Raw genomic sequence first — 26,172 nt, forward strand, 5'->3', positions numbered from 1 at the left:
TGTAAATCCGGAGATTTGATCTCCATCTGTGCTCAGCGAGAACTCTATCAGGGTAATAGCTAATCTCGGTACTCTAGTGCCTCCAAAGGCGTTCAACGGTGATCGACATGATGCTCGCGTGGTGTTGAGGCTAAAGAATCGATAAGCGTCGTAAGGCTGATGGTTGGTGTCGCATCGCGGGGCAAGTGCGAAGCTTCAATTGTCAATACCAAAATTCCCCCCCACACACACTGCGCGTTCCGAACTCATCCACGCCTTTGATATACCTGTCGCACCGCTCTCTGGGTACATGCACGATTGCAGAGTTGCGACAGCCTACACATAACAACACGACCCGCAATGGCTGAACCTCCGGTCGTTCCTCCAATCGAACCCCCACCACCACCAGAGACGTCGCGTCCTCTCCATACTCTCCCTCCACCCTTCTCTCACGACGCTCTCGAGACCATAACACAAGGTGCCGAGGCCCTTGTATACAAAACCACCTTCCTCACGCCGAGTACGCCCGTCGTAGTCAAATACCGACCACCAAAGCCGTACAGACATCCTACTCTAGACAAGCGTCTTACAAAACAGAGGTTATTGGCCGAGGCTAGGAGTCTGATCAGGGTCAAGAGAGATGGCGTCAACGTACCAGGTGTGATTGGCGCGGATTGGGATGCGGGGTGGTTAGTGCTGGAATATGTAGATGGTAGGACTGTGAGGAAAGTACTAGATGGCTGGGCGCATCAAGTAACACAGCGCAAGAAGGACGAAAAAGCCACAGAAGGAGTAGACAAGGGGGCCAACGAAGCGCCGAAAGAAGAAGAAGCTGAAATACTCGACCTAATGCGAAGAGTAGGGCGGGAAGTAGGAAAGCTGCACGAACTCGGGGTATGTCACGGGGATCTCACAACCAGCAATATCATGCTACGGACACCGAAACCACAAAACACGGAGACAGAAGAGCAGCAGCAAAAACCACAGGGACGTCAAACAACAAGTAGTCTCCGCGAAGCAGCGATGCGCGGCGAAGAACCTTCAGACCTTCCGCCCGCCAACCCTCCGCAACAGTCCGATCCTACCACTTCACTGTCCGGCGACATATTCCTCATCGACTTCGGCCTCACAACTGCCAGCATACAAGACGAAGATAAAGCCGTTGACCTCTACGTCCTCGAAAGAGCGTTTTCAGCAACGCACCCAGCTGCAGAACCGCTATTTCAGGAGGTCCTGAAGGCATATGGAGAATGCGGGAAGGGTGCGAGAGGGGTCTTGAAGAGACTGGAAGGGGTACGACTTAGAGGACGGAAGAGGAGTATGCTTGGGTGAATAGATGGAGTGATATGATGTTCCCAGGTGTAAGAAAGTGATCATGGAATGGGAACGAAGCATATGTATTGAAGCAAAGCATGTGCCAACAGTACCGTGTATGAGTCGTCTTCGTACCACACACAAGAAACAATTAGACGAACGCGAAAGAGAGTTGTTAAGGCGGAGATCATCAGGATAGTGATATTAAGAATCTACATCTGACTACCATATCCGGAACATGCCAACTTGGCTTCCTTACAATTGACCCAATGGTGCGCCATCAAGCTTGAAGTAGCCGGGTTGGAGAATCTCAAACACACCAGTGGGGTCGTACTTCTTCGAGATCGCCTTCAACTTAGCCTTGTTCGCTGCACCGTACCCAGCAATGGGGTCTTGGTAAGGACTGGCGTAGTTCATGTACAGGTAGTCGGTGTCTTTACCCTTGGCCTTGGCTGCGGCTACGCAGCGGTCCTTGACACGTGCGGCAAACTTGTCCAGTCTCTCATCATCTGCGCTGTTAGACCACTTCATGGCAACAAGAGCCAACATGAGAGGTCCTTCTTTCGGGTCAAAACCAAGCGCATTGCCTCCCTTCTTGGCACCTGCCTCGATGATGGGTTCGGTGATCACCTGAAGAGAAACAGCTGGGAGAAGATCCGCCGCGTCAAGAACATCAGTGATTTCCTCAAAGAAAACATCCTTGGTCACAGTGGCCATCTCCACATCAAGCTTGGTTGACCAGGTCCAGAAAGCCTGTCGAAGACCTGCACCGCTAGCGGGGCCTTCTAGGATCGAGGTAAGTTCTGCGAGACTCTTAACGCCTGTTCCATCTGCGATCTGTCCTGTAATGTTGTTGTACTCCGCGAGTATTGGTGCGTCAACAACAGGGTCTGAGTACTCTAGCTCAACCTGAGCAACCTGGCCGATTTCAGAACTCCAGCCGAATGACAAGATTTGGTGGGCCTTTCCATCTTTGTTTGCGTTCATTCCGAGGTTGTAGTATGCCCTGATCAGGGCGGGAAATTCAGAGATATAGGTTCGCATACCGCCCCACATGGTCGGCGCTCTGGGAATGGCGTTGACGTTGAACTTTGTGACAATACCAAAGTTGTTACCACCACCTCGGAGAGCCCAGTAAAGATCTGGGAACGAGTTCTGGCTGACATTGATGATGAGTCCAGACGCAGTGACTACCTCATACGAGATGACATTGTCGCATGCCAAACCGTACATACTTGAGAAGTACGAAATACCTGAAGTCAGAAGTTAGCATCTGTTGGCTGCTAGTCTTAGGACGTCCCAGCACTTACCACCTCCAAGTGTTAATCCTCCCACACCGACACTGGCGACCTGAATTATAATTAGTGATGTGCCCACCTATCTGGATATAGTCCTACTTACTCGGCCACCAATAATGGCAAGGTTTTGCTTCTCCAGCGTTGTGTATACATCATACCATGTTTGACCGGGTTCAAATGTAACGCTTTTTTTGTCAGAAGATGCTATCGTTTTATTCATCTTCTCGAAAGTGATGGTGATGCCGCCCTCAATATTCGAGCCGCCGGGTACTGCCGAATGGCCTCCACTCTTAACTGCAAAGGGACATTGCGTAAGACGGGACAGAAGGATGGAAGTTGATACATCCAACGCTTTCTCGGGCTTAAAGACACATTGGGGAGAGATTTGTCTTTGTTGACCTGACCAGTAACTACCAACAAAAGCGCTGTACGCGGCTTCGGATTGTGTTTCAATCTGGTCATCACCAAAGATCAATTTTAGGGAGTTACACTGGCGAATCATCAGTACTGAAATGAGATTGGCATTGTCTAGAATTAGTACTTACGGCGATAGAGCAGCCACTCAACAATGATCTCTCTACCAAAGGCGCAAGCTCAGGTATAGCAGAGACATTGACACCATTGTCGAGCAATGCCTCAGTGATGTTGAAGTCTGCGGGTTCGAATGTAGCTTGCGAAACAGCGCCAGCCACCAAGGCGGCAGATGAGATGGCGTACTTCATCGTTTCGACTGCAAGAACAGGGCTAGGCGACCGGAAAAATCGACAAAAAGAACCGTTCAAATGCGACGAGAAGGCACAGCGTGCAGGAAGACCCGGAGAATGCCGTAGGATTACAGGGAAGAGTCTGCAAAGATGTTGGATGCGACCCAGTACTAGGGAATCACATCCTTTTATTTCTGTTATCTCACGTATGGAATATCGGCGGTTCCAATATTCCGGGGCTCCGCGGACGCTGTGACCAGAAGCTACAGTTGTGTTGGAGGTCCTAACATTCTAGATGATCCATCCAGTCTTAGAAAGGTTAAGCTGACATGCAGTGTCAATCAAGGGGGATTCGGCCAATACTTCTCACACTGACGGGGACGTCTAGTTCTCATCTGCGTTGCTCTCAGAAGGAAGGGTAAACAATGACTCTTGAGAAGTATCTAGAAGACCGTTAGTTTATGCGTTCATAACTGGATTATTATGAGTGCTTTCACTGCAGTTCTTGGCAACAACACGCCCCAAAGTACGAAAGGCCGGTGGTGCTCTTCATTTCTGCTCAAACCAGGGTTATTGGTGCTCAGAGGTACGGAAAAGACGGAATTGCCGAGATACTAGGTATACATGGATGGAATCCTCATCCAATTACGCCGCATGACCGCGCCGCAGAACGGCAGCATCCTTCGCACAGACGGCACATTCGCACAGTCTTCGTACTATTCAGACTGGCCAATGCAGAAAACCTCAGCGGTGAACGATGATACGCAAAGTCGCAAGTATTCTGATACCACGTGTGTTGATGATGGGAGATGCAGACTTCCTGGCGTTGTGAATGTTCCCAAAAGTGGGTTCATGAGGCTAGGGTACTTCCGCCAATGCCGCCCGCCGCCCCGATAAGGCCGCTTCGCCAGGCACAGCCCCTTATTTTACCCGCCGGGTGGCCCTAGCACTGATGCCTCCCACATACATCAAAAAGTCCGAGGTGGCGTTCAACCTGCTATGCCGCTCTAACAGATGCGAAGGGGACGCGGATCGTAGTGTGCTTTACAGCGTCACCTTCCACCTGTCTGGTTCATCGACTGAATTCCGATTTGAACATACCACTCGATTTACCTTGTAGCCGTAGCGGAACTGCACGTACGAGCGTCACCGTGTCTTTACATGCGGAGACAACAACTAGAACTTCAAGAGGATGCTTACGTCCGGATCTCGCCACCGTAGTAAGGATTCAGATGAGCCATTTGCTAACCGACCTTAGACTTCGAGAAGTTTGACCTAAGGAATCTCCCCAATGCGCATCCCACGCCGAGCCGTGCCCAACCTCCCGGTACGGCAAATTCACCATGGATGCACTGTGCCACATATTAGCGAAACCTGCTCCTTCATGCCCATACTGGAGGGGTCGAAAACCACTTTAGAAACAAGAATATCGATATCTTGGTGCTCTGATATGTAGGATGTGATTGAAAAGAAGACGCTACCTATCCACTCCGGGGATTGCAATTTAACACAAAATCGTCCTTCAACTGCTTGAACTGCCTCCTCTTTCATAGCTTGCGAGCGATTTATCTTCTCTATCCAACCTGATGCCATAGACGCGGTCATGCCTTCCACGTACAAAGAAATCATCTCAGAACCCGAGTTCTTTCGGACCTCGTACGCCATGGTGGCACTTGCTTCAACCTTCATTCTCGCGCGCGTCAGCGTACAGGTGTGGATGCGAAGAGCTATGGAGTCGCAAGACTATTTCCTATATGCTGCTTTCATCTTCTTCCTTGCGATGTCCATATGCTACCTCATCGTTATTCCTAAAATCTACGCAATCGCAAAGGTACAAGTTGGACTACTCCAGCCCTGGCCAAGTATACTGGATGACATCCTTGTCTACGTTCGGACGATTTTCGTTACAACAACGCTGTTCTGGTTAGCGCTATGGTCGGTCAAGCTATCTTTACTTGCACTTTACAAGAAACTACTAGAGGGCCTCCCGACCGTGTGGAAAAAACTTTGGTGGGCAGTGATTGGGTTTTGCACAGTTGTAAGTTGATGTCGTTGTATGCTTTTTACTTCCAACTAAAGATTCTGGCGTAGGCTCTTATCGGCTGTATCATCTCCTATTTTACTTCTTGCCCAGACTTCACTGCTCTGATAATGGATGGAGAATGCACTGAGGGTCCCCGAAGCGTCCGTGGTCAGCTTGCGAGTCTGTACATGTCTTACGCTGTCGATATTTTGTCAGACTTCATGAGTAAGTAATCAGCCGTCCTTCTACAACGTTGGTACTAATCATGTCAGTCATGTTGCTCCCGATCCGGCTGGTCTGGAACCTTCAAATGGCACGCGCGCAGAAGATAGCTGTCGTCGCACTCTTCTCGTCGGGCTTTGTAGTTGTTACTTTCGCTACTCTACGAGTTGTACAGGTCGGCATCAAGACCGGAAACAGCACATCACCCAGTCCAACCTGGCTCGCTTTCTGGACGATTATTGAGTCGGCTGTAGCTATCTGTATCGGCTGCTGTCCTGCCTTCGCCGTCTTCTACCGAAACACCCACACGCCTCACGTCTCCTACGACACAAGCGGGTACGTTCGACACAACCAGAGTCGGTCTGGAGCAGACCCGAACTATCCAGATGCAATCAAGATGAATGCCGTCGCTGTTAGCAGTAGCAGAAAAAAGGTTCCTAGGCGCGACATATACTGGGACGACACGCGGAGCAGCCAAGAAGAGCTTGCGGCGGACAACAAGAACATCATGGTCACAACAACGTTACAGCAAGACAATAGTCGCTCTGATTTGGAAAAATGATACCGAACACAACATGACGCGCAGGTGCTGTCTAGCACAAGGATGGTAGACACAAAGCGCTTATGAACACAAGCACCTGCTGGTGGAGAACCTTTTGTAAAGCCTCATCATCGATTCAATCTGCTACAAAGGTACCGAGGAAGCCGAAGTAGGTTGTCACACCGCTCGCGCAGCCTTTTCGGCTGTAGAAAGCCTATGACTTCTACTTTGTTCTGTCGTAAGTTTGTACGTAGTACTTTTACGGTGTGCAAGCCCACGCAATGTATTTGAAGAAGACGACACCCTGATCACCACTTGACTTTCCCAATTGTACGAATCTCGTGAGGCTTCGAGAACATCGCTCGGTCGTTCGAACTCACCCAAGGACTGGACGTGCTTTTCAAGATTGTTCACCGCAGAATTGCCTTGGTAATCGCTCTAAATTGGACTGGGTGCTACACTTGCGGTGATGAGATATGCCCTTACTCCTCCCCACGCTTGAGCTCCTTCAACCTTCCGTTCTGGTCTAATGCAAGGTTCGTCCCCGCGACATTAGCACTATCACCATCGAATAGCAACGCGATCTCTTCCAAAGCCGGACCTTTCGTCTCGACGTACAGGAAGTAAATGGCCAAGCATTCCAATACCAACACTACAACGTATACGATATAGAACTTCCAGCCTAATGCTTCAATACCAATTGGGTTCACGTACTGGTTGAAAATACCAGCTAGCGACGTGAACACGAAACAAAGTGTGAGGCCTTTGGCGCGGATATTGAAAGGGAGGATTTCGACGGTGTAGGAAACTGTTAGGCCAGGCCAAGCGATACCGGCGGCTGTGATTGCATTAGTTGGTTCATTTAGGTGGTACAATATGCGACAGGAGAGAAGAGAAGGCAACTTACCCCCATAGAAGAGGAAGATCATTGCGAGAACTGCGGAACCGGCACTTGAGTTTCCAGTCTGGGCGTACACCGCGCTGCACGCGGTCCAGATGGTGAAGGCGATAAGCATACCAATACCGGCACTTAAGAAAAGTGTTCGTCGCCCCACTCGATCAACAAGGAAAGCGCATCCGAGAGAAACGAGCCAACACCAGATTGTTAGACCACCATTGATGAGCGCTTGATCGGAGGAGTTGGTTATGCCAATAGTCTGAAGGACCGCTGCGAGGTAGTAGCTCACAAGCCCGTTGCCCGAGCATTGCGAGAAGATGGCAGTAAGGATGATCAGCAAGCAGCGCTTCCTATTGCCAGGGGTCCGGACTAATTCGTACCACCCACTGGAGGCACTCGCGGCCTTCTCAGCCTCCAGAGTTAGACTTATCTCGTTGTATTCCCAATTCACAAAGTCGGTCTCGGCTCCATTCCCGTGATATTTGGTGAGTATCTTCTTTGCGGCAGAGTGCTTGTTCTTGCTGACTAGCCAGCGCGGCGACTGACACGAGTTTAGCATATATTCTGCATGCGTGTACAGCCTGACTCACTTCTGGAAGGAGGTGTAGGGCAAGCAACTGTATACCAGGCATGGCGCATTGAAGGCCTACGGGAAGACGCCACGATAGATCGGAAGAGATGTGAGTCAAGGTACCGTACGTCGTCCACGCCGCGATGATAGCACCTAGATACCACAGGGTATTGTATACGGTCGTTACCCTACCTCGATGTCGTGGATGCGCAACCTCAGTAATCAGAAGTGGGCACGTCGCATTCGAGATGTTGCTACCCATCCCCATGATGAATCTGCCGGCCAGAAACATGGCGTCTGGGTTATCCTTGCGTGGAAAGGCTTGGATGATTGAGCCCATAATGACTAGGAGGCAACCAATCGCGGTGCCCAGCCTGCGTCCCATCATGTCGGCGATGTAGGGTGTAAATAGGAGAACTGCGAAGCCGCCGAATCCCGGGAATGCACCTAGGAGGCCGAGACGTGATCCTGTGGGGTGATGGAAGACTGTTGACAGTAATGTCAGTTCTCGGCAATTAGTATGAGATGTAGGAGAGCAGGAACATACACTCTTTCCATGCTGGCATAGTCTGTAGACCATTGAGGAGACTGCCATCGTACCCTAGGGTAGTAGAACCGAGGAACAAGAATGGCATCAGCAAGTACAGCTTTCGCAGTTCGGGCTGATGGTACCACGGCCGCATGTCTTCTTCTGGTTGGCCGTGGTGATCAACATCTTCTCGATGATCAACTCCGATATCCTGTTTGCTGTCCATTGCGGTCGAAGTGAGAGGCGGCTTCTTGTCGATGAAACTTCGATGCTTCTGCTTCAATAGCGCATATCTCTACGCATATATATACCCTGAACGAAGCGGCCTGACGCACCTCGTGGTCTCGACCAAATCGCCGGTATGTCTGCATCCAGTGCCATGGGGAAGTGGAGCGATAGTGCGGAGAAGACACATGGGTGATGAATCGATCCAGGAGGCTAGGGTTAGCCTGGCGCTAATGCATCATTTTTCCGTCAGTTTTTGCGGCGTCCAGGTTCTCTGCGCTTCAACCAACACTCACGACATGGAAGAACGATCGGAACGGGAAGAGCGCGTTCGGCAGCGTACTTCGGCAGCTTGCGATGCATGCCGTACGAGGAAAGTCAAGGTGAGGATTACTTGGTTCAGGGCAGATTCGCAGCCTGACATCACCAGTGTGTCGCGTCGACCAGTGAATCAAAATGCTCGGTCTGTACTGAGCTCAATATCGAGTGTACAAGTATAAGACCGCGGAAAAAGAGAGGACCAAAGAACCGATATGTACACTCATTACGGGCGCGCCTTGACGGCAATGGCACGTTTGCAGCGGAAAGCGAACCTCAGCAACCGCGTTTGGGGCTCATAGCACCGCCTGCCATTATCCACCAAATTACGACTGACTGGTTCGATTGGATTCATCCTGTAGCTCCGCTCTTTCATCGTACTCTATTTATGCGAAGGATATCCGAGGACGACGGCTCGAGGGCGTTCTTCCTGCTAGTAGTATCAGTCTGCGCTGCCACTGTGGCTAGCCTTCGTAGGCGGCGCCACCTCTACGGGGAATTATCGGTAGAAACGTGTCTGGATCTGGCTGAACGCTTCAGAATGTGGAACGTGAGCAGCGAGATCACACTAGAGAGAACATTGGCGCTGTACAATTTTTCCAGCGCTGTCAACCATGAGCACGGCCTTGGTTCTCCACTGACCTACCGCCTCTTTGCTGGGAGTTCGGTCGGCATCAAGTACCTCATCCATGAGAATTTCGAGCGAATGTCATTCATGGATCAGCAAACCCTCAAGCGCCTTTACTGGCTGATTTATGCCGGCCAGTGCACCTGCGATATGCATGGCAGACAGCTACTGGTGCTGCGTCATGCGCATGAAGCTTTCGGTCATCTAATTCCGTTGGAGATTAGCGACATACAGTTACTACATGGTGCTGACGCAAGCTCCACTGAAGACACCGGTCCGTGCTTTTCGTATGTCCCGGGACTCAACGTACTTTCCAGGCTCTTCATGGTATGGCATTCCAGCCAAGCGATCACAACTCAGACTATGAGTAATTTACATGAGCACATCATGCGCGCTCAGCAATTGCTTGAAGACGTGCCCCCAGAACTCGCGTGGCGACCGCCTCATGCCGTTGGACAGTTCGCCTTCAATGTGCAAAAGGTCAATCTCAAGGTCACGCAACTGCACATTCGATCCAACCTGCTTGAACAGATGAACACTTTGGCCAAGGACCAAAATATGCGAGTCACCCCGGGCGCTATCATCGATGAGCGACATCGCGTGGTGGACGAGCTGCTCGATGTCCTATACAACATGCCAGAAGAGGTGTTTGATGCTAACGGATATAGTATTGTGCCGAAAATTAGAGACATTGGTGGCGCTCTTCTGGATGAGCTGCGAACCGGATCGCAAGGCACCACTCTACAAGCAAGCATAAATTTGGATAAGCTTTTAGCGAAGCTGGAGAGCCTAGATCAACGAGTTGCGGTGCAAACACCATATGTCTGAATTTATGCTCTCTGTAGCGTAACAGGAGTGAGTGGCCTGCGATATAATTCTATTGAGAGTATCTATGTCGCAAGATACTAGCTGTTTATCATGTAGGGTGTTCAAAAGTCCTCCTCACTTTCTTCGAGGCTATATGCCCAGCACTCGGCAATGCATGTTCTGGCTGGGATAGTCACTGCGATGGGAAAACCTCCATAGTCGGGGTCTTCGTTCGGCATGATCAAAAATTCGCCACTTCTTGTCTCATCACCACCTAGAATCTTCAGCGTCGACAGCTCGCAGGTCTCCGGGTTGACTTCCTTCTCCTCTGCGTGTAATATGCCGGTGAAAGTTGACTTGGGGTTGGCGCTCTTGAAGGAGAGGTTGAAGCCCCAGCCTGCGCACAGGAATTTCCCGTCCCCCTGGTGTATGACCATGCCTGCTCCAGGTCCCGGCTTACCAAAAACGAATGCACGTTCTATGATGACCTGGAAGCCTCCGATAGTCTTTGTTCGAGGTTTCTCGCTGATCTTCTGGCCATCGACAAAGTCGTCGAAGAAAAAGCCCATCATATCTTCAGGCCGGTTCGCCTGCGCTTCCAGAATCTGCTTTCGCAATGAATGGATCAAGCCGTAGTGCTTTGTGAAAGCGCTTTCGGATGCTGCAAGAGAATCGATACCGAACGGAGAGCATCCCAGCGCGAGGTAGTTGGCATAAGCGCTCCAGATCCGTCGCGCACCTTTCTCATCACGCCTCTGTTCGGGTATAAACAGTGGTTGACCGCCATGTCTGTAGTTTTGACAGGTCATCTCGTAGTCGTGAAAGTATAAGTCCGGTGCTATGAAGTCTAGGCTGGGGGCATTGAAGGTGTAGACGTCCATTGTATGCGGACATGGGCCGCCGGATGGGTAGATGCCGGCCTTTTCTCCGCCACCCACTACAACTGGTATGTCGGTAAGATCGAGATCCGTAGGGTTGTCGAAGTTCAGCCAGACGTTGGCATACAGAGGTATCGGATATTCGGCTTTGCCAGCGGATGCGACATGGTGAATGTACTTTGAGTAAGCATCTGCCATGAACATCTCATTAGCGTTGATGATGTCGTCAGCACCAAAAAGCTCTGTCCATGATGTTTCGCCTGCTTTAGCTGCGCTGACGTTGTACCGTCTCTGAAACTCTGGGTGTAACCGAGCACTGTTTGACTGCAGGTGTTCAAGCAGCTTTTTCGGTACGGGCTCCTGGAACTTCTTATCGGCAATCTTTGAGCGATCTCTAGAATCGCCCAATAAGCCAGTCTCGTTCTCAACTTGCACCATTAGCACAGTACTATGCTGTCCATCAAATTCTTTCAGATGGGCCGTAAGTTTCGCGAATGCCTTTGCGTCAGCCGTCCATGCCGCCTCACAGAATGGACTTAACAGCTCCAGCGTTCTCCGCTTGCCTCCTGCTTCCAGCGCATGTACTCTCGGGAACCTCTTCACATCCTTCTTGACCCAAGCGGGCACATATGTACTGAGCGCGTTCTTGAAGCTTCCGAACCAAAGTAACACGAGCTTGATGCCGTGTTCGCGCGCCGCCAAAATCACAGCATCGAGATTCGAGAAGTCAAACTGACCCTCTACAGGCTCAATCTGTTCCCAGGATACTGAACCGAGCAGCGTGTTAATGTGCATTGCGCGCATATTCTGCCATATCTTGTCATCGGCCATGTACTTTGCTGAGCTCAATGTGGAGTTGTGCAGCTCGGCGCTGAGCATGAGGAAAGGTTCGCCATTGACGATGAGCTGGCTTGAGGTTTTGGTCTTGCGAAGGTGTGGGATTGACATTGTTGTCATGATGTGATAGTCTTGTCAACCGCGGAAGGCTTAACTTTAAGGAGAGAGGTTGCAGAAGGAAAAAAGAGTGCTCCTGCGTGATGCAATAGAAGTTGAGGAAGAGAGGAGAGGAGAAGCAGACGTGAAACGACTGAGCGAGACATGAGCAACTAAACATCACATGCTTGGAGGCTGCCCCACGGTGCACCATCTTACACGCAAAAATATCGGAGTATCTCTGCATAAGTCGGAGGCATGGTTTGTGCCACGCGATCCTAACTCGTAGTGCCCGTCCATGGCGTGCGGGCGTACATGCGGGGAACGCTAATGGAAAAATACACGAGTCATATATCCGACGCTAAGATAGTTGGGCCTTCTTCCAGTTCTGCATCCTGATATCCTATAGCGCTCGTGGAAGGTACTATGCCAGCAAGGAAATACCAGCACTTGTGCACCACTCCGCGGGTTTCCTGATCCGCCCTCTTACACACCATCGTTAGCCTTCCGATGCCTCTTCGCTTTGCGCATTGTCGGCTTGAATAGGTTGATCATCGGGACACGTCCTACGCGAACTATGTTATTATATACCTATTCATCTTTTCGATGTCCTCTTAAACAGCTCACCAATACATCCCCATTCTATAGTTGTTACACTCAACCCTCCTGTGTCTATATGTGGCTGCAGTGTGACTATAGCAAGACTCCGGTAGACGATTTCTTGTTCAGTCGCGATGTGTATCCTTTTATTTTCTTGCTTTCCCTTCCAGCCTCTTAGAGCTACTTCTCGAGCGCTTCGGGCTCGTGTTGTAACCATGGTGTGTTGACGCAGTGTCGTTTCGAAAGAGGCAGAAAGATCGAGGAGTCGAGGGGCTGGAAGACATAGATCTCGGCATTAACAAGGCCACAAACTCCGGCCCTATATCTGAACACCATCTTCGTCAAAAATCTACTACCTGTCTGCCCAATATTCCCAAGAGCTCATCATGCACCCCTCGGATAGCGCATGTCCGCTAGCTCAGCTTCCGCAGGAGCTTCTGGATTATACAATTGGCGACCTCCCTTCACCTCAAGACATCTCAAACCTTTCTCAGAGCTGCAAAGCCCTGCATATGAAGACGATAGAGCGACTCTACAACCACATCAGCCTGACGTGGAAAGCCAGCGATACAACCCGCCCTCTGACTGTTGACAGTCAGCATGCAGCACAATCCCTCCGTCCCAACCTGCTCCTCCAAACAATCTTGGCGAAACCTAGATATGCGCAATCCATCACCCATCTCAAATTGCAGAGTACGGGATTTAGGGGTTATTGGTCGACTTGGGGTGTCCTTCCGCGAAGACGGAAGCCATTAGTGAAGCGGAAACCTGATGCTGCCAAGGACTGGACGACTGAGAAGCAGCGGTTAGCCATGGACGCCGTACACGGCGTAAGACTGGGAAGACAGCGCGATGGGCATGCAGACGCTTTTACAGTTAGCCATCAGTCTTGGTATGATGCTGTCTTGATGTACGACCTGGATGCTACAATCGCGCTGCTCATATGTACATGCTCAAATCTCGCGTCGCTTCATCTAGGATTCCACATTGGCGACGACGTAGTATTTATCCCTAGGCTCTTATGGTCCCTACCTTCCATCGAAGGCACAAAACAATTTCCAAGATGTGGCAACCTTCGAAAGATAACTTTGGGATATACGCGTATCATTGATGAGGACGAAGAAGAGTCTGACATGTGGAGTCGGATTGACTGGCTGCATCCACATTTAGACTGGAAGGGGTATTGGGCTTTCTTCTGGTGTCCGATAATCCAGACCATCGAGATGAATTTGATGGATGAGGTTGCTCACGAGGGATTCCAGATGATGGAATTCCCACCTCTCTGCTCAAAGCTGACGACTTTGAGGCTCTACGAGTCTTCCGTGACGCCAAATACACTGGCCAAACTGCTGTCTTATTCACCTGCTCTCAAAACATTGGACTACGAGTACTGGACTACCCATGAAGACTCGCTGGACTGTGGGTCGCTCAACGCAGCTTTTGATGTCGTTAAAAGTACCTTGGAACATTTGAGATTTGTCTCTCAAATGAAATCGCCTACTGTGTATGAAGACAGCCTCGTAAGCGGCATGTGTAGTTTTCACGACTTCCCTGTGCTTTCCTCCCTTCAACTCCCGCCAGCCGTACTACTAGGCTGCAGACCTTTCTCTGCTCCCAGGCTAGAGGAATCCATACCATCGAGCATGAAGAAACTCTGCTTTACTGATGACTTCTTTGGCGACGCCTGGGGCGCAGAAGAGTTGACATCGGTCCTGAACGACTTTGTTGAAGGCGATTGGGGAGCTTCAGCCCCCCAGCTCCAGCAGATATATGTCGCAATTGACAGGGAGTGGCTTGGTGAGGCTGAAGATGACTGTCTGCGAAAGTTATGCGAGGAGAACGGATTGAAGTACGAGCTCTAGATATCGTCGACAATAGACATGGCAGCAAAGTTGAGGCTTTTGCATCTGCGATACATATAACCAATGTCGGAGGTTCCGAGGCAAAAACGCCGAAGCCGAAACGATACGAGACGTTAATGCAGTTGCAGTCGGTGCGAAGCGTTCCGCCGGGTACCGACATCACGATGATGAAGATGATGTTCATGCCGCATCGGGAGCTGGACCCTGCAGGTGAGATCGCGTTCTATGGGATGACGTCTTCGATTCACGACACACGCGATTTGAGATGGTACAAAGACAATAGCAACCACACCTTTGCATTCCATCTTATCCCGCATCTGCAATCCCGTATCTCTGCATCGCGTTCATACACGTGACCGTTCTTCTACCTTCACCACCACCGTCTCGAATCTTACTACAGCCGACAGCATGGGCAATACACAATCCACAGTGCGATATCTTGCGCCGGCTTCTTTCATCTATGATTTTGCATTGCAACAATATGGCATCTTTTCGTCGCCCAATATGATGGACATCCACAACCGGAACCTTGCCGCCTTCAGTCCATACCCGTACTTCATCGGCGCATTCTTCTTCCCACAACAAATCTTCCAGCTGGTCTGGTTGTGGAAGCTGTGGAAGCAAGACGGTAATGCACAGGAGTGTGCGATGATGAATAAGTTCGCGTGGGTTTACAGTTTGGGAAACTTTTGTATTGGAAGTAAGTCTTACCTCTGAAATATCGTTCTGATCATGGACAACAAATACTGACACGTGTGACAGCCTGGATGTTCTTCTGGAACTCGAACAACTTGGAGACATCAAATATCTTTGTCATCATCAACACATTGGCCCAAGTCGGTTATATTGCTACAGCGCTCGAACCGCTCGATACACGCTCGACACCCAACTTCCTCACACACATCGTTGCGAAGACATTCGCAGGTATCGGTGTACTGGATCTCCTTCACAACACATCAGCAGCCTACTATGTAGGCGTGGAACCTAGCTCGCTCGTACAGGTCGCCACTGGTGTTGGATTCGCAGCTGCGGCCAGCATGAGCGACTGGATATTTGGTAGCTGCCTGGTATACGATCTCGTCGCGTTGGCTGTTGGACAGGAGGGCAACTGGTCAAGGCTGCTGGGTGGATATGCGGCGATGACTGCTGGTATTGTGGGCTTCAGGAACTTCTTCTAGTATGTTCACTCGGCTCCGTCGCATGCCGAGTCGTGCTGACGGATTGCAGTCCCCGGTGGAAGGCTCAGAAGGAGGGTAGATATGCCAGGGTCCAGGATGGCGGTGATGCTGTTTAGACATTGGGTGCCGCAGGTCGCGAAAGTTACCCAGATTCAACAACATACGAATAACATGTATGGTAGTTAATTCCAATCATAATATTTTAAGACTTACTTTCTTCTCGTATTTTCGCTAGCACTTCCCAGTCTGGACCGCTCTCACCGACGTGCAACTCTCAAGAAGGTCGAGACACCACGAACCCTCGCTCTGCTCGATGGTGGGTTTCTGTTACGTTTCGAGGCTGATCTTAGTGGAGCATATTAGTTGACGCTTGGAGGCCGAAGCGAAAGACCCATTCCGATGGCGGAGGAGGGGCAGATGGCATGCATTATGACTATGCAGGACACGCTAGAGGTCGACTCCAGATTGAAGTTGATCCGATCTCTGATGCGCGTGCATCTGGCGATGTTATATGAATGTGGTGCGAGCCAGCCGGCAAGCATTCCGCCGGGCGCGCAGAGATGATGCGCATCGCCAAGGCCCGCGAACGGCGGCAAGGGGAAATGCAGCGTAAGCTAGGAGAGTCGCGTGCCCGCGGATTGCCTCGAGATAAGCAACTCTTATCTATCACTCATCGCATCCCACCCGCGCAAGTCACACTGATCTCCCGTCATGCCTGCCCTAACCGTAACAGACGCCGCTTGGCTCAGTATCGGTCATGCGAGCCTGCCGGGGGATCCTCTAGCATGTGGAGAGCTTCCTTTATCGAGTCTACCGTTGGCTGGGGGGTAGTCATGACTGTTGACTGTTGACGGCCGCTGCGTTGCGCCGTGTCTTCTGTCACACTTCGCTGACGTCTCGTGCCTTCTCTTCTACTCTTCCTCTTCCACTACCTGCATTCTGCGCTCTCTGTGCTTGCCGTAACTTCTTGTTCTGCACGTCGACTCTTATCAGCCACGGACCGGATCAACGACGTCACAGCGCCGCGCTTTGAACAGCGACTCTCACGCGTTGACTCTTAAACTACGCCTGCAGACACGGTCGCCAGATTCATCATTGGATTCTGACACTGACGTTGCGCGTGTCTTGTATACGAGGTTGCACCCACACCTCGGTGGCTGTACCTAGAGCCCGAACCAGCACCTGACCACTCAGCCTGCGCTACCGAGACGCGAGGAAGAAGCAACAAGCAAGACGTATAAGGAAAACATCCGGGTTAGCAGTCCCGGTTGACTCTATACGGAAATCACAGCCCTAGAAAGTTGTGTCGCGACTTCCTCCCACACCCTCGTAATCGACACATGGCACCATGCCGCCCTACCTATCCCCCCTACATATAGCCAAACCCACGTTACCACCGACATGCGAACCTGCGAACGAGTTCCTCTACCATCTCTCGGCCTTCTTCCACACCTGCGTGCCTACAAACCTCGCCCTCATCTCTACGTTACTCGGCACGTGTAGCATCGTATCATGGCTATTCGCACAGCTACCACAAATATACAAGAACCACAAGTTAAAGTCGACATCCGGCCTGAGCGCTTTCTTTCTGACGGAGTGGCTGTTGGGTGACGTGACCAACTTGCTGGGTTGCCTTTTCACTGGGCAGGCGTCATGGCAGATTATAATCGCTGGTTACTACGTTTTTGTAGACTGCTGCCTATGCGCTCAGTGGGTGTGGTATGAAATGCTGCATCACGGAAGGCCTCTGAGGCCCATCTGGGGACGTTGGAGCAGCGGTTCGGCTGGCAGCGGCTCGGGCGCTGGCGGCTCTGCTATGCATCAAGTTCTGGATGGGATGAGCATCAGTGGTACAAACAAGACATCCAGCCCCCCGAAGACCCCCCAAGATCCCTCCGACAAAAAGAACAGCACACAGGATACCGCGGCAAAGGATGTACCACGCTCAAACGGCAAGGACACTTTTAGAATACCCAACTTCGCGCGCTCACCAATGCCCACTAAAGAGTCGTGGCAAAACACACCTCCATCTGGCGCATCCCCGAACCCCAAGGTACGGGTAGCAGCGTCGAGCTCACCTATGCCCTCACCCAAGACTGTCCTCTACGTCAGTCTTATGCTTGCGGTACTCATCAACCCTACTACCGCCACACCCATAAGTCCTTTCGCCCCAGGTCTCGTCCGAGCCCGCAGCCTTTCTGCCTACACAACCACAACGACCAGTTCGCCCGACGCTGCAGCCATTGCTGGCAAAGTCTTCTCTTGGATGAGCACATTCCTCTACCTTGGATCCCGCCTCCCCCAACTATACATGAACCAAGTCCGCAAATCGACAGCTGGTCTCTCACCCGCGCTCTTCGCAGCAGCCTTCTTTGGTAACCTCTTTTACTCGACTTCTCTGCTTACAAACCCCTGTGCATGGTACGACTACGCACCCGGCGAAGGCTCTGGCTGGGTCGACCCTCAAGGTAGTGTGCGAGAAAATTGGGTTCTACGCGCGGCACCCTTCTTCTTTGGCGCAGCTGGCGTTCTCCTCATGGACGCAGCCGTTGGTCTTCAATTCTGGTATTTCGGCGACGCTGCACCACGCGGTCGATCTACGCTACCCCGTGACGACGAAGTCATCATCACCGTCGACGATCACGGCAAGCTGGTGCGCAGGAGTATGCACTGGCGCCGAGTAAGCGGGTGGATGAGGGGCTGGGCACCTGCTGTTAGTGTAGCTGCTACGCCCAATGTGAGTCGTGCGAACACGCCCATGGATTCTCCGAGAGAAAGCAGTCCAGCCAGTTTGGCTGGCAGTAGCTCCAGCAAGAGCATTCCTATCAAAGGGAAGGGTAGTGCCTTGGACGAAGCCAGGGCGCTTTTAGGAACAAGCAGACATGCAAGTCCAAGGAGTTATGGGGCTGTGGGCAGTCCTCGGTAGTGAGCTAGTTGCATTCACAATGTGTATCGAGGTCATGGCTGGATCCTATTACTGGGCATGTATTGCATAGTTGCATCTACGATCGGCGTTCTTGGGAGCATTAGCATTGATGTCTATACATCTTAACATACGAAACAATCATTATTCTTACCATGCATCAATATCCAGAAACATGCCATTCTCGAATATGACCCAGTCACTAAGCGCAAGAAAGGCAGAAGGAAAGGGGTTGAGTTCAGAACAAGGTAATACTGCAATTGGATCTTCCGTTATTTCATCATAGTTTCTATGATTTGCTTGAGAAGATAACGGGGAAACTACATCTATCTAAACCGCCCTTGACAAAGAAAAAGGCACCAGAACGCCGAGCTCGACTAGCAACAAGAAAATGTAACCAGACCGAAAACCCGAAGAGCCCCCCCTACTGCGAAGGTATCACACCCTTATACAAAACATGTCTTGGTAATCGTACAGAAAAGCCGGGAGGTGTGTGTTGTATACATTGGCAACGCCGTCGTCGATGGCATTTGCCCTTCAGGAAGTCGAACTTTTAGGGAATCTCTAGAAAAGGAGGAACGCCAATGGTAAGAAAGGCGTTTAGACACGCGAGACATCGCGACCGAAGCACTTGGCCTTGGCCCAGTCAAGCATGACCAATATCCTGTTACGGGTGCTGAAGCACATGCTGAGGTATGCCGAGCGCCAGAAGATGTAGGTAATGGTACCGCCAGAAGCAATGTTGCCAGAGAACCATGAGATGTCGGCAACAGCCTTCTCGGAACCAATGTAGGCGAGCGAACCCTGGTGGGAGTACTCAAAGGGACCGATAGACTTGATCCTCCTCAGCCTCTGCTGCAGAGCCTTGATCTCGCCAAAGACCTTGTCACGGGCCTCCTTTCCTGGTGCCTTCTCCTGTGCAACGGAGAGCTCGGCAAGCTCGCCCTCAATCTCGGAGGTCTTGGCCATGTTGTTGAACATGCGGGCGAGGAAAGCACCCTCCTGAGCGGCGACCTGGGCAGTGGGGGCGTAGTTGGCAACGGCGCAGTCACCGACAGCCCAGACGTTCTCGGTACCCTTGACGACGAGGTACTCGTTTACGGCGAGACCACGGCGGGAGTCCTTTTGTGCGGGAATCTGGTTGATGAGGTCCTTGACAATGGGTCGGAGAGCGTTACCAGTAGCCCAGACCAGAAGACCGTAAGGGATCTTCTCGAGCTGCTTCTTGCCGTCAGGGCCGGTCGACTCAGCCTCGATGAACTTTGATGTGACGTTCTTGACCATGGTCTTTGTGCGGATGGTGATGGTCTCTTCCTTGAAGGTCTTCTCGGTGTAGTCGATGAGCTGCTTGGAGAACATGGGAAGGACGTTGGGCAGAGCCTCAACGAGGGTGACCTTGAAGTTATCCTGAATCTCGGGGAGCCACTTCTTCAAATCAGAGTGGAAGAAGTCCTGGAGCTCACCGGCGAACTCGACACCAGTGGGACCACCTCCAACAACGACCATGTGTAGCAGGCGCTTCTTCTCCTCGTCAGACTGGTCCTTGAAGGTAGCGGTCTCGCAGCAGTCCATGATGCGGTTTCGGATGCGCTGAGCATCGCCGACCTCCTTCAAGAAAAGACCGTTCTCCTTGACACCGGGAATGCCTGTTCCATGTTAGCTTTGTTCAGGTCAAAGTGGGCAAATGACGCACCGAAAGTGGCGTTCTCAGCGCCAACACCAACGACCAACATGTCGAAGGGAACCTCGGTCTGCGAGACGTCGCCCTTGATGTCTGAGTCGTCGCTGATGTAGACAACCTTCTTCTCGTAGTCGATCTTGGTGGCCTCGGCTTCGTAGTATTTGACTTGCGCCTTCTTGTGGCGCAAGAAATTGCGGATGGGCTCCATGATGGAGCGGTGCTCAATGGTGCCGACAGTGCATGAGGGAAGGAGAGGAGTGAAGAGGAAGTAGTTTCGGGGGGAGACGACGATGACATTGTAGTTCTCCGTGTCGAGCTTCTTCAGCAGAGAGACGGAGCCCCAACCGGTACCTGTCGCGTGTCAGTGGCGTCCTAGAAACACACAATGGATTAACGGCTACTCACCGAGAACAACCAGAGTCTTCTTGCTTGGGTCAGGCGGCGGCTGGTCGGCGGGGTTGCGAGTCTCGTAAATGCCGTATCCGACGTATCCAAGGCCGGCGATGGCGGAGAGCTGGGTGAGGCGCCATGTCCAGCGCAGGAGGCGGAACCTCTTGGGCTTGGGCTTGGGCGCGCCGCTTGACTGCTGGCGGACAGACTGGCGGAGAGCAATCTGATACTGGGTAGGCCGGGGAGTCCATTGCGCCCTGTTGGCGATAAGCGACGGGCGCTGTGTGCTCAAGTTCCTGCGTCCAGCCAGCTGAACCTGCGAGAGGACGTTGGCAGAAGCGGCGAGCGGCCTCATGTTGGGTGCCATTGGGATGGAGGAAGCCGCGGGAGAGCTTCACGAAATCAATGGCTGGATATAGGTGATAGGGAAGGCGAACAAAAGGTGTTGAGGATGGCTCTAGAGTGCGCGGAAGTCAACTTTTTCCTTAGCGATGACGAACACCCTACCAAGACGTCCAGCAGGGGTCTTTGCTTCTGCGCCAAAAGATAAGCCCTGTTCCAATTAAAGCCCGCCCTGCCGTGTCCACGCCTACTACACGCGAATTATTTGTAGAGCCGACTGCTACCATTAGTTCGTCGAGGCCGATCATCCGTCACTCCCACGCTTTGTTTTGCATTTCGCAATGCTGTTGCGGCTGACCCTCTGACCCGCGTCCAGCGATACCACTCAAACTGTTCGCAAGTTGACTCACCACACACACGATTCTTTCTGCGCTCCATTATTCAGCTCAACAAGGTATGGTCTTGCGCTGCATCGGCTCGGCACCGACTCCGGTGGTCAGCCATGTACATGCACTTTTGCAGTGCGCACCCGGCGCCTCGGAGGGATGAATTATGGCTTCCGGTGCCTTTTAGCCGAGCCGCATGTCCATGGAGCCTCAGCGAACCTGCATACCTGACGGGAAGAAGTCGTGATTTTGCGGACCCGCTTCCCACGGTTGTGGTCAGCAGTATCCATCCTAGATCGTCCGAGACGACACGGACCAGCATGGATTTAATTGACTAATTCCACCTTTCGTTCCTGATATCTTGTTGCACTCGTGCGTACTTATTCTACTTCCTTGGTTGCGTGCTCCTGGTATCTTTTTGATACCCTAGCTATCTTATCGTTACTCAGCATGTGCAACATTCTGAGCACACGACCACGCAAGGCGATCAATGTCGTCTACCGTAGAGCATCAACATAGCAAACGACGGGACCGAAAGACATGGACCAACGTCGTGTATAGTAAGCTCATATTACAAACAAGAATGATGATGCCATGCATTCACCCCGCTCGCATGCTTATCGATAGACCTTCCCCCTCCAAACCACTACACAACTTCACAACGCACTCACCACCTAGCTGGAACTTCAAGTATCCAAACATTATTCCGTGATCCAGCTCACTTCCAACTCAATACCCAAACATGCCTCATGCAACCGCAACTGTAAATGGGATCGTAGTGGCCGAAACTGACACCTACGAAGTCGTTGACGGGAACATCTACGTACTATATTCTCTTCCGGTATCCTCGCATAGATCCTAACACACCCCAGTTTCCACCCAACACCATCAAAAGCAACCATTTTACTCCCACTGACACCAAGACACATTGTCCTTATAAAGGCGACGCAAGCTACTACACCGTTACAACCAACAAGACCGAAGTAAAGGATGCAGCTTGGTACTACCCGGAGCCATTGGACAGCATGAAGCGGATCAAGGGGTATGTTGCATTCTACAAAGGGAAGGCTGAAGTGAAGAGCGAGTGAGAGAGTGTTGTCTCGAAAGTGTAAGAAGTGCGAGATGTGAATGTGGGTATATTCAGTATCGATTGAAGTCCCATAAGGAAAATGCAGATATCCCTTTCTAGTAACGCCGGTAAATGCTCATAATCTTCATGACAGTCGAGTCCAACATTGCCTCGATCATGCATCGACGGCCATCATCATCGTGTCGTCGCCATCGATACCTACAGCAGGTGGCTCGATCATAACACCACGTCCTCTTCCTTCAAGCAGTTCTCTTCGTACTTCGGCGCTAATGCTCCTGTGACCTCTCGTGAGCAGCAGGTCTAGCAGCGCCTCTCTTTGGTCCTCGGTAATGTCGTTCCTGTATCTTTGCGCAAAAGCAAGCAGGCACTGATGCCAGATGACGGGCAGTTTGCCTGTGTTGCCCAGGTCGCCTGCTACCGACTCGGTGTCCATGGCGTCGGCGCTGCTTGCACCTACGCCTCGGAAGCGCAGGAAATGGAAGACGAGCGCGTCGATGACCTTGAAGGGCAGGGCATACTTCTTCTCGAGAAGTGTCTTGATGAAGATGTTGCAGGGGCCAGCGGCATCCGGGTCCGAAGACATTTGCTCGGCAGCGATCTCGCAGAGACGGTGGAGGGCGGCGGCAGAGTGTAGGACGGGCACGGAAATCTTGGCTACGACGGAAGCTACAATGACGGCGTCGCGCTGTGTGCAGGAGACATCTGTGAGCATAGGGAATACGACGCCCTTGAAGAATGCGCTGGGCTTGTAAAGCGCCTTCTTCAGTGCATTGTACAGATGCACGTTCAACTTGTGTGTTTCCCGGATGTTCTGTTGTACCAGAGGTAGCAGTACGGTGTTGAGGAAGATTTGGGCGGTTTGCGGCTTCGCGGAGATGAAGATTCGGGTGGCCGCAAAGGTAGCATTGGGTGTCCAATCGTCAGGACGTGTGATGGCGACGAGGGTTTCCCAGGCGGGAATCGTGGGCAGGATCTTGAAGGGCTTGGGCAACTTGCCGCTCTTGTAGCGGCTCAAGATCAAGCCAATCTTTGAGTATACTGTGCAAGCTTAGTAGGGTTACTAGATTAACCAACGAGGGTGCTGTACCTTCGACAACCTTGGCAGGTAGTTCAATCGCGTCTTCTGGAGCACCACCGCCTTGAATCTCTGGTTGCTGTACTTCGCCTCCAGCTTCATGTGCAGCGATCTTCTCGAGAATAAGCGCCGCCAGATCTGTGCCTGGTCCAGATTGTTGCGCCTCCTCGCCGGGCCACACGATAGGGTTGTCATCTGTTGGTATGAACTTGTTCCACGCCGCTAGGTCGTTCGCATCGATTTCAACCTCCTCCACCTCCTCATCGTCGTCGCCCCAGGCCTCGTCGTCGTCTTCGGCTTGGATCAAATCCTCCCCTGGCATGTCATCCTCGCCCATGCGTGTCTCGAAGTCAAAGGCTGGGTTGGCTTCTTGCGGTCTCCGGGCCTTGTTCTCCCTCGCATCCTCCTCTTCCAGCTCTCTTCCAATTTCCAGAATTTTGCGCGAGCTCTTGGAGTCTACATACTTCTGCTCGTCGTCTTCCTTGTCGCTCTTGTTTCGCTTTTGTCGCTTCGGCGCCTTGTTCTTCCATGGGTCTGAGGGCGCATATTCTTCGGCTAGAGGGTTGTGTCGCTGGTCGCGCACACCGGGTGATTTGGGCGCTTTCGGCATCGTGGGTGTGTGATCGCAAAGAGTGGCGTGTGCAAAGCGCAATGACTTGGTCTGAAGTATTCGTGAACTTGTGCTGTTCCGGGCAAACGTGTACCGAGCGTCGCAGCAGTAAAAAAAGTTGGACAAAGTCAGAATCCAGACACCCCACTAAATTTTGATTTCCGCGCGGGTGCATTCGCGTACCAAACGGCCCGCCGTAGAAGCTGCAGGTCTAGGGCCTGCCGTCGCGCCTTCCATCAACACAGCTGTCGCGCCTTCCCCAGCAGCTGCACGATCCCTCAGAATGGCCGACTCACACCCCCCTTCGCGCTCCAACACGCCCACACTTGTGCCTCCGATGCGGCGACCACTCGAAGGCGACAATGCGCCTGCCGTCTCTTCTCCGCTCAACCCCAATCCCAATGCGGCAGCCCGTGCCAGACCGAAAGCTCCAGCGCGCGAGCAGAGAGAAAAGCGTGAGACGATCAAGAAACGTGAAGCCTCAGCGAGCACGAGACAGAGCACCCCGAATGCAAAGTCGTCCAAGAAGGAGCGCCCCTCAGCGGACTCGCCCATGCGATACTCCATTCCTGAGCCCAGACCATCCGACTATGAAGCGCCCAAAGACAGCACTCTGCTCTCCCACGAGCCAAATCCCATGTATGCGCCTGATGGAGTCACCGAGTTGAAGAAGCCGCACGATATTGCCTGGAACAAGAAGGGTTACAAGTACACGCACTGCGTCGCTGACCCGCTGTTCCGCCACAAACAGTACTACAGACAGAGCGACTCTAGGCCTTACGGACCAAGGATGAGCCACGAAGACTGCGACAGGTGGTTCCATTTCGACAACAGCGCAACCATCGTATCTCAAGAGAAGGGCTGGCGCATGGGACGTGGCAATGTGGTTGCGAGAGAAGGCAGGATATACTACGAGGTCAAGGTGCTACGAGGCATACCCGTACATGGTCCCAAGGATCCCATCGACCCCAAGACGGGAGAGACAAAGCCTGGCCCCCACGTGAGGATGGGTTGGGCAAGGCGGGAGGCGCCTTTGGACGGACCCGTGGGCTTCGATGGCTACAGCTACGGCATCACCGACGCCCGCTTTGAAGCCCAACACCGATCACGCGCCTCCAAGATCTTCAAACCACTCCCCAAGAATGCAAAGAGCAAGCACATGAAGGCTAGACCCCCACATGGCAAGCCAATGCCTGTTGAGTACGTTACAGATCAGCACGTTCAAGAAGGTGATGTCATTGGCCTTGAGATTCAGCTACCGTCGCTATCAATGCATCGCAAAGTCGTCGAGGGCATCTACAATCCGGCTGTGGATCTGGGAGATGGCTTCGACACTGTCAGCAACCAAGATCCCTTCGACAGGCCCATCGACATTATCCGCGATCGCATACCCGTGCCCTACAAAGGCAATTTTTACTTCGAGCAGCTGGACTACCAGGTCACCAAGATGGTCGAGGCTTACCACGACCGCGGCCCAGTACCCAAGATACATCCATCACCAAATCACGAAGATGTCAGTGTACGATCGCTGCCACATTCGCACATCAAGGTCTACAAGAACGGTGAGGAGGTTGGAATTGCTTTTGAGAACCTCCTAGCCTTCCTCCCGCCCGCCAGTATACCATCAGTCGAGGCCATCAAGGCCGGCGCAAGGACAGGTTTCGACGATGGCATGGTAGGATACCTGCCAGCCATCTCACTATTCAATGGTGGTGTTGCGCAAGTCAACTTCGGCCCCGACTTCTGGTGTCCTCCAGAAGAGATGGTCAAGCAGCGCGAGAAGGATACGGACATGGTCGATGGTGGTACAACCGAGCAGCAGATTCCGGACGGTCGCAAACTTCGGGCTATTGGTGAGCGTTACAAGGAACAGATTGCAGAAGATGTTGTTTGGGACATTATCGACGAGGTCGACTTCTTCACCCAGGACGGCGGATGGGAGTACAAGGGCGAGGCTCCTCAGGACGTGGCAGGCAAATCTACGCCTAGGGCTCGTGGTTTTGCGAATGCGGACGAGAACATCGGTGTTGAAGTGGCAAAGCGGTACTAACGAAGACGAAGAGTCGTTTCGATGTTCAGTGGATTATGATCATAGCGAGGCGTATAGGTATACCCGTTATCAATATATGATATGCATCTCACTTTGCAACATCTCAGACTACCAATT

General features: G+C 52.0%; 12 protein-coding genes across 12 annotated transcripts; 7 read left to right on the forward strand and 5 right to left on the reverse strand.

Moving 5' to 3' along the window:
- Positions 1–339: 339 nt before the first annotated feature.
- J4E82_002549 (uncharacterized protein) lies at positions 340–1,311 on the forward strand (the record flags this gene model as incomplete). The annotated part of the gene is made up of 1 exon (XM_051728848.1): positions 340–1,311. One exon carries the CDS (start codon positions 340–342, stop codon positions 1,309–1,311), a length of 972 nt encoding a protein of 323 aa, XP_051591366.1.
- Positions 1,312–1,548: 237 nt separating this feature from the next.
- Positions 1,549–3,313, reverse strand: J4E82_002550 (uncharacterized protein; the record flags this gene model as incomplete). Its single annotated transcript, XM_051728849.1, has 4 exons — positions 1,549–2,546; positions 2,604–2,643; positions 2,695–3,081; positions 3,137–3,313. The coding sequence occupies 4 exons, from the start codon at positions 3,311–3,313 to the stop codon at positions 1,549–1,551; spliced, it is 1,602 nt and encodes a 533-aa protein (XP_051591367.1).
- A 2,133-nt stretch (positions 3,314–5,446) lies between these two features.
- J4E82_002551 (uncharacterized protein) lies at positions 5,447–6,102 on the forward strand (the record flags this gene model as incomplete). The annotated part of the gene is made up of 2 exons (XM_051728850.1): positions 5,447–5,543; positions 5,591–6,102. The coding sequence occupies 2 exons, from the start codon at positions 5,447–5,449 to the stop codon at positions 6,100–6,102; spliced, it is 609 nt and encodes a 202-aa protein (XP_051591368.1).
- A 461-nt stretch (positions 6,103–6,563) lies between these two features.
- J4E82_002552 (uncharacterized protein) lies at positions 6,564–8,305 on the reverse strand (the record flags this gene model as incomplete). Its single annotated transcript, XM_051728851.1, has 4 exons — positions 6,564–6,919; positions 6,989–7,520; positions 7,570–8,036; positions 8,098–8,305. 4 exons carry the CDS (start codon positions 8,303–8,305, stop codon positions 6,564–6,566), a joined length of 1,563 nt encoding a protein of 520 aa, XP_051591369.1.
- A 298-nt stretch (positions 8,306–8,603) lies between these two features.
- Positions 8,604–10,078, forward strand: J4E82_002553 (uncharacterized protein; the record flags this gene model as incomplete). The annotated part of the gene is made up of 2 exons (XM_051728852.1): positions 8,604–8,687; positions 8,735–10,078. The coding sequence occupies 2 exons, from the start codon at positions 8,604–8,606 to the stop codon at positions 10,076–10,078; spliced, it is 1,428 nt and encodes a 475-aa protein (XP_051591370.1).
- A 101-nt stretch (positions 10,079–10,179) lies between these two features.
- J4E82_002554 (uncharacterized protein) lies at positions 10,180–11,883 on the reverse strand (the record flags this gene model as incomplete). The annotated part of the gene is made up of 1 exon (XM_051728853.1): positions 10,180–11,883. One exon carries the CDS (start codon positions 11,881–11,883, stop codon positions 10,180–10,182), a length of 1,704 nt encoding a protein of 567 aa, XP_051591371.1.
- Positions 11,884–14,834: 2,951 nt separating this feature from the next.
- On the forward strand, positions 14,835–15,624 carry J4E82_002555 (uncharacterized protein; the record flags this gene model as incomplete). Its single annotated transcript, XM_051728854.1, has 3 exons — positions 14,835–15,030; positions 15,093–15,507; positions 15,558–15,624. 3 exons carry the CDS (start codon positions 14,835–14,837, stop codon positions 15,622–15,624), a joined length of 678 nt encoding a protein of 225 aa, XP_051591372.1.
- Positions 15,625–17,501: 1,877 nt separating this feature from the next.
- J4E82_002556 (uncharacterized protein) lies at positions 17,502–18,434 on the forward strand (the record flags this gene model as incomplete). The annotated part of the gene is made up of 1 exon (XM_051728855.1): positions 17,502–18,434. The coding sequence occupies one exon, from the start codon at positions 17,502–17,504 to the stop codon at positions 18,432–18,434; it is 933 nt and encodes a 310-aa protein (XP_051591373.1).
- Positions 18,435–19,031: 597 nt separating this feature from the next.
- J4E82_002557 (uncharacterized protein) lies at positions 19,032–20,869 on the reverse strand (the record flags this gene model as incomplete). The annotated part of the gene is made up of 3 exons (XM_051728856.1): positions 19,032–20,077; positions 20,125–20,463; positions 20,518–20,869. The coding sequence occupies 3 exons, from the start codon at positions 20,867–20,869 to the stop codon at positions 19,032–19,034; spliced, it is 1,737 nt and encodes a 578-aa protein (XP_051591374.1).
- Positions 20,870–21,972: 1,103 nt separating this feature from the next.
- On the forward strand, positions 21,973–22,318 carry J4E82_002558 (uncharacterized protein; the record flags this gene model as incomplete). The annotated part of the gene is made up of 2 exons (XM_051728857.1): positions 21,973–22,053; positions 22,103–22,318. The coding sequence occupies 2 exons, from the start codon at positions 21,973–21,975 to the stop codon at positions 22,316–22,318; spliced, it is 297 nt and encodes a 98-aa protein (XP_051591375.1).
- Positions 22,319–22,474: 156 nt separating this feature from the next.
- On the reverse strand, positions 22,475–24,005 carry J4E82_002559 (uncharacterized protein; the record flags this gene model as incomplete). The annotated part of the gene is made up of 2 exons (XM_051728858.1): positions 22,475–23,358; positions 23,408–24,005. 2 exons carry the CDS (start codon positions 24,003–24,005, stop codon positions 22,475–22,477), a joined length of 1,482 nt encoding a protein of 493 aa, XP_051591376.1.
- Positions 24,006–24,288: 283 nt separating this feature from the next.
- On the forward strand, positions 24,289–26,055 carry J4E82_002560 (uncharacterized protein; the record flags this gene model as incomplete). The annotated part of the gene is made up of 1 exon (XM_051728859.1): positions 24,289–26,055. One exon carries the CDS (start codon positions 24,289–24,291, stop codon positions 26,053–26,055), a length of 1,767 nt encoding a protein of 588 aa, XP_051591377.1.
- Between the last annotated feature and the right edge of the window lie 117 nt (positions 26,056–26,172).

The sequence above is a fragment of the Alternaria postmessia genome (assembly GCF_024291825.1).
Source record: "Alternaria postmessia strain BMP 2775 chromosome Unknown scaffold_10, whole genome shotgun sequence".
Taxonomy (NCBI): Eukaryota; Fungi; Ascomycota; class Dothideomycetes; order Pleosporales; family Pleosporaceae; genus Alternaria; species Alternaria postmessia.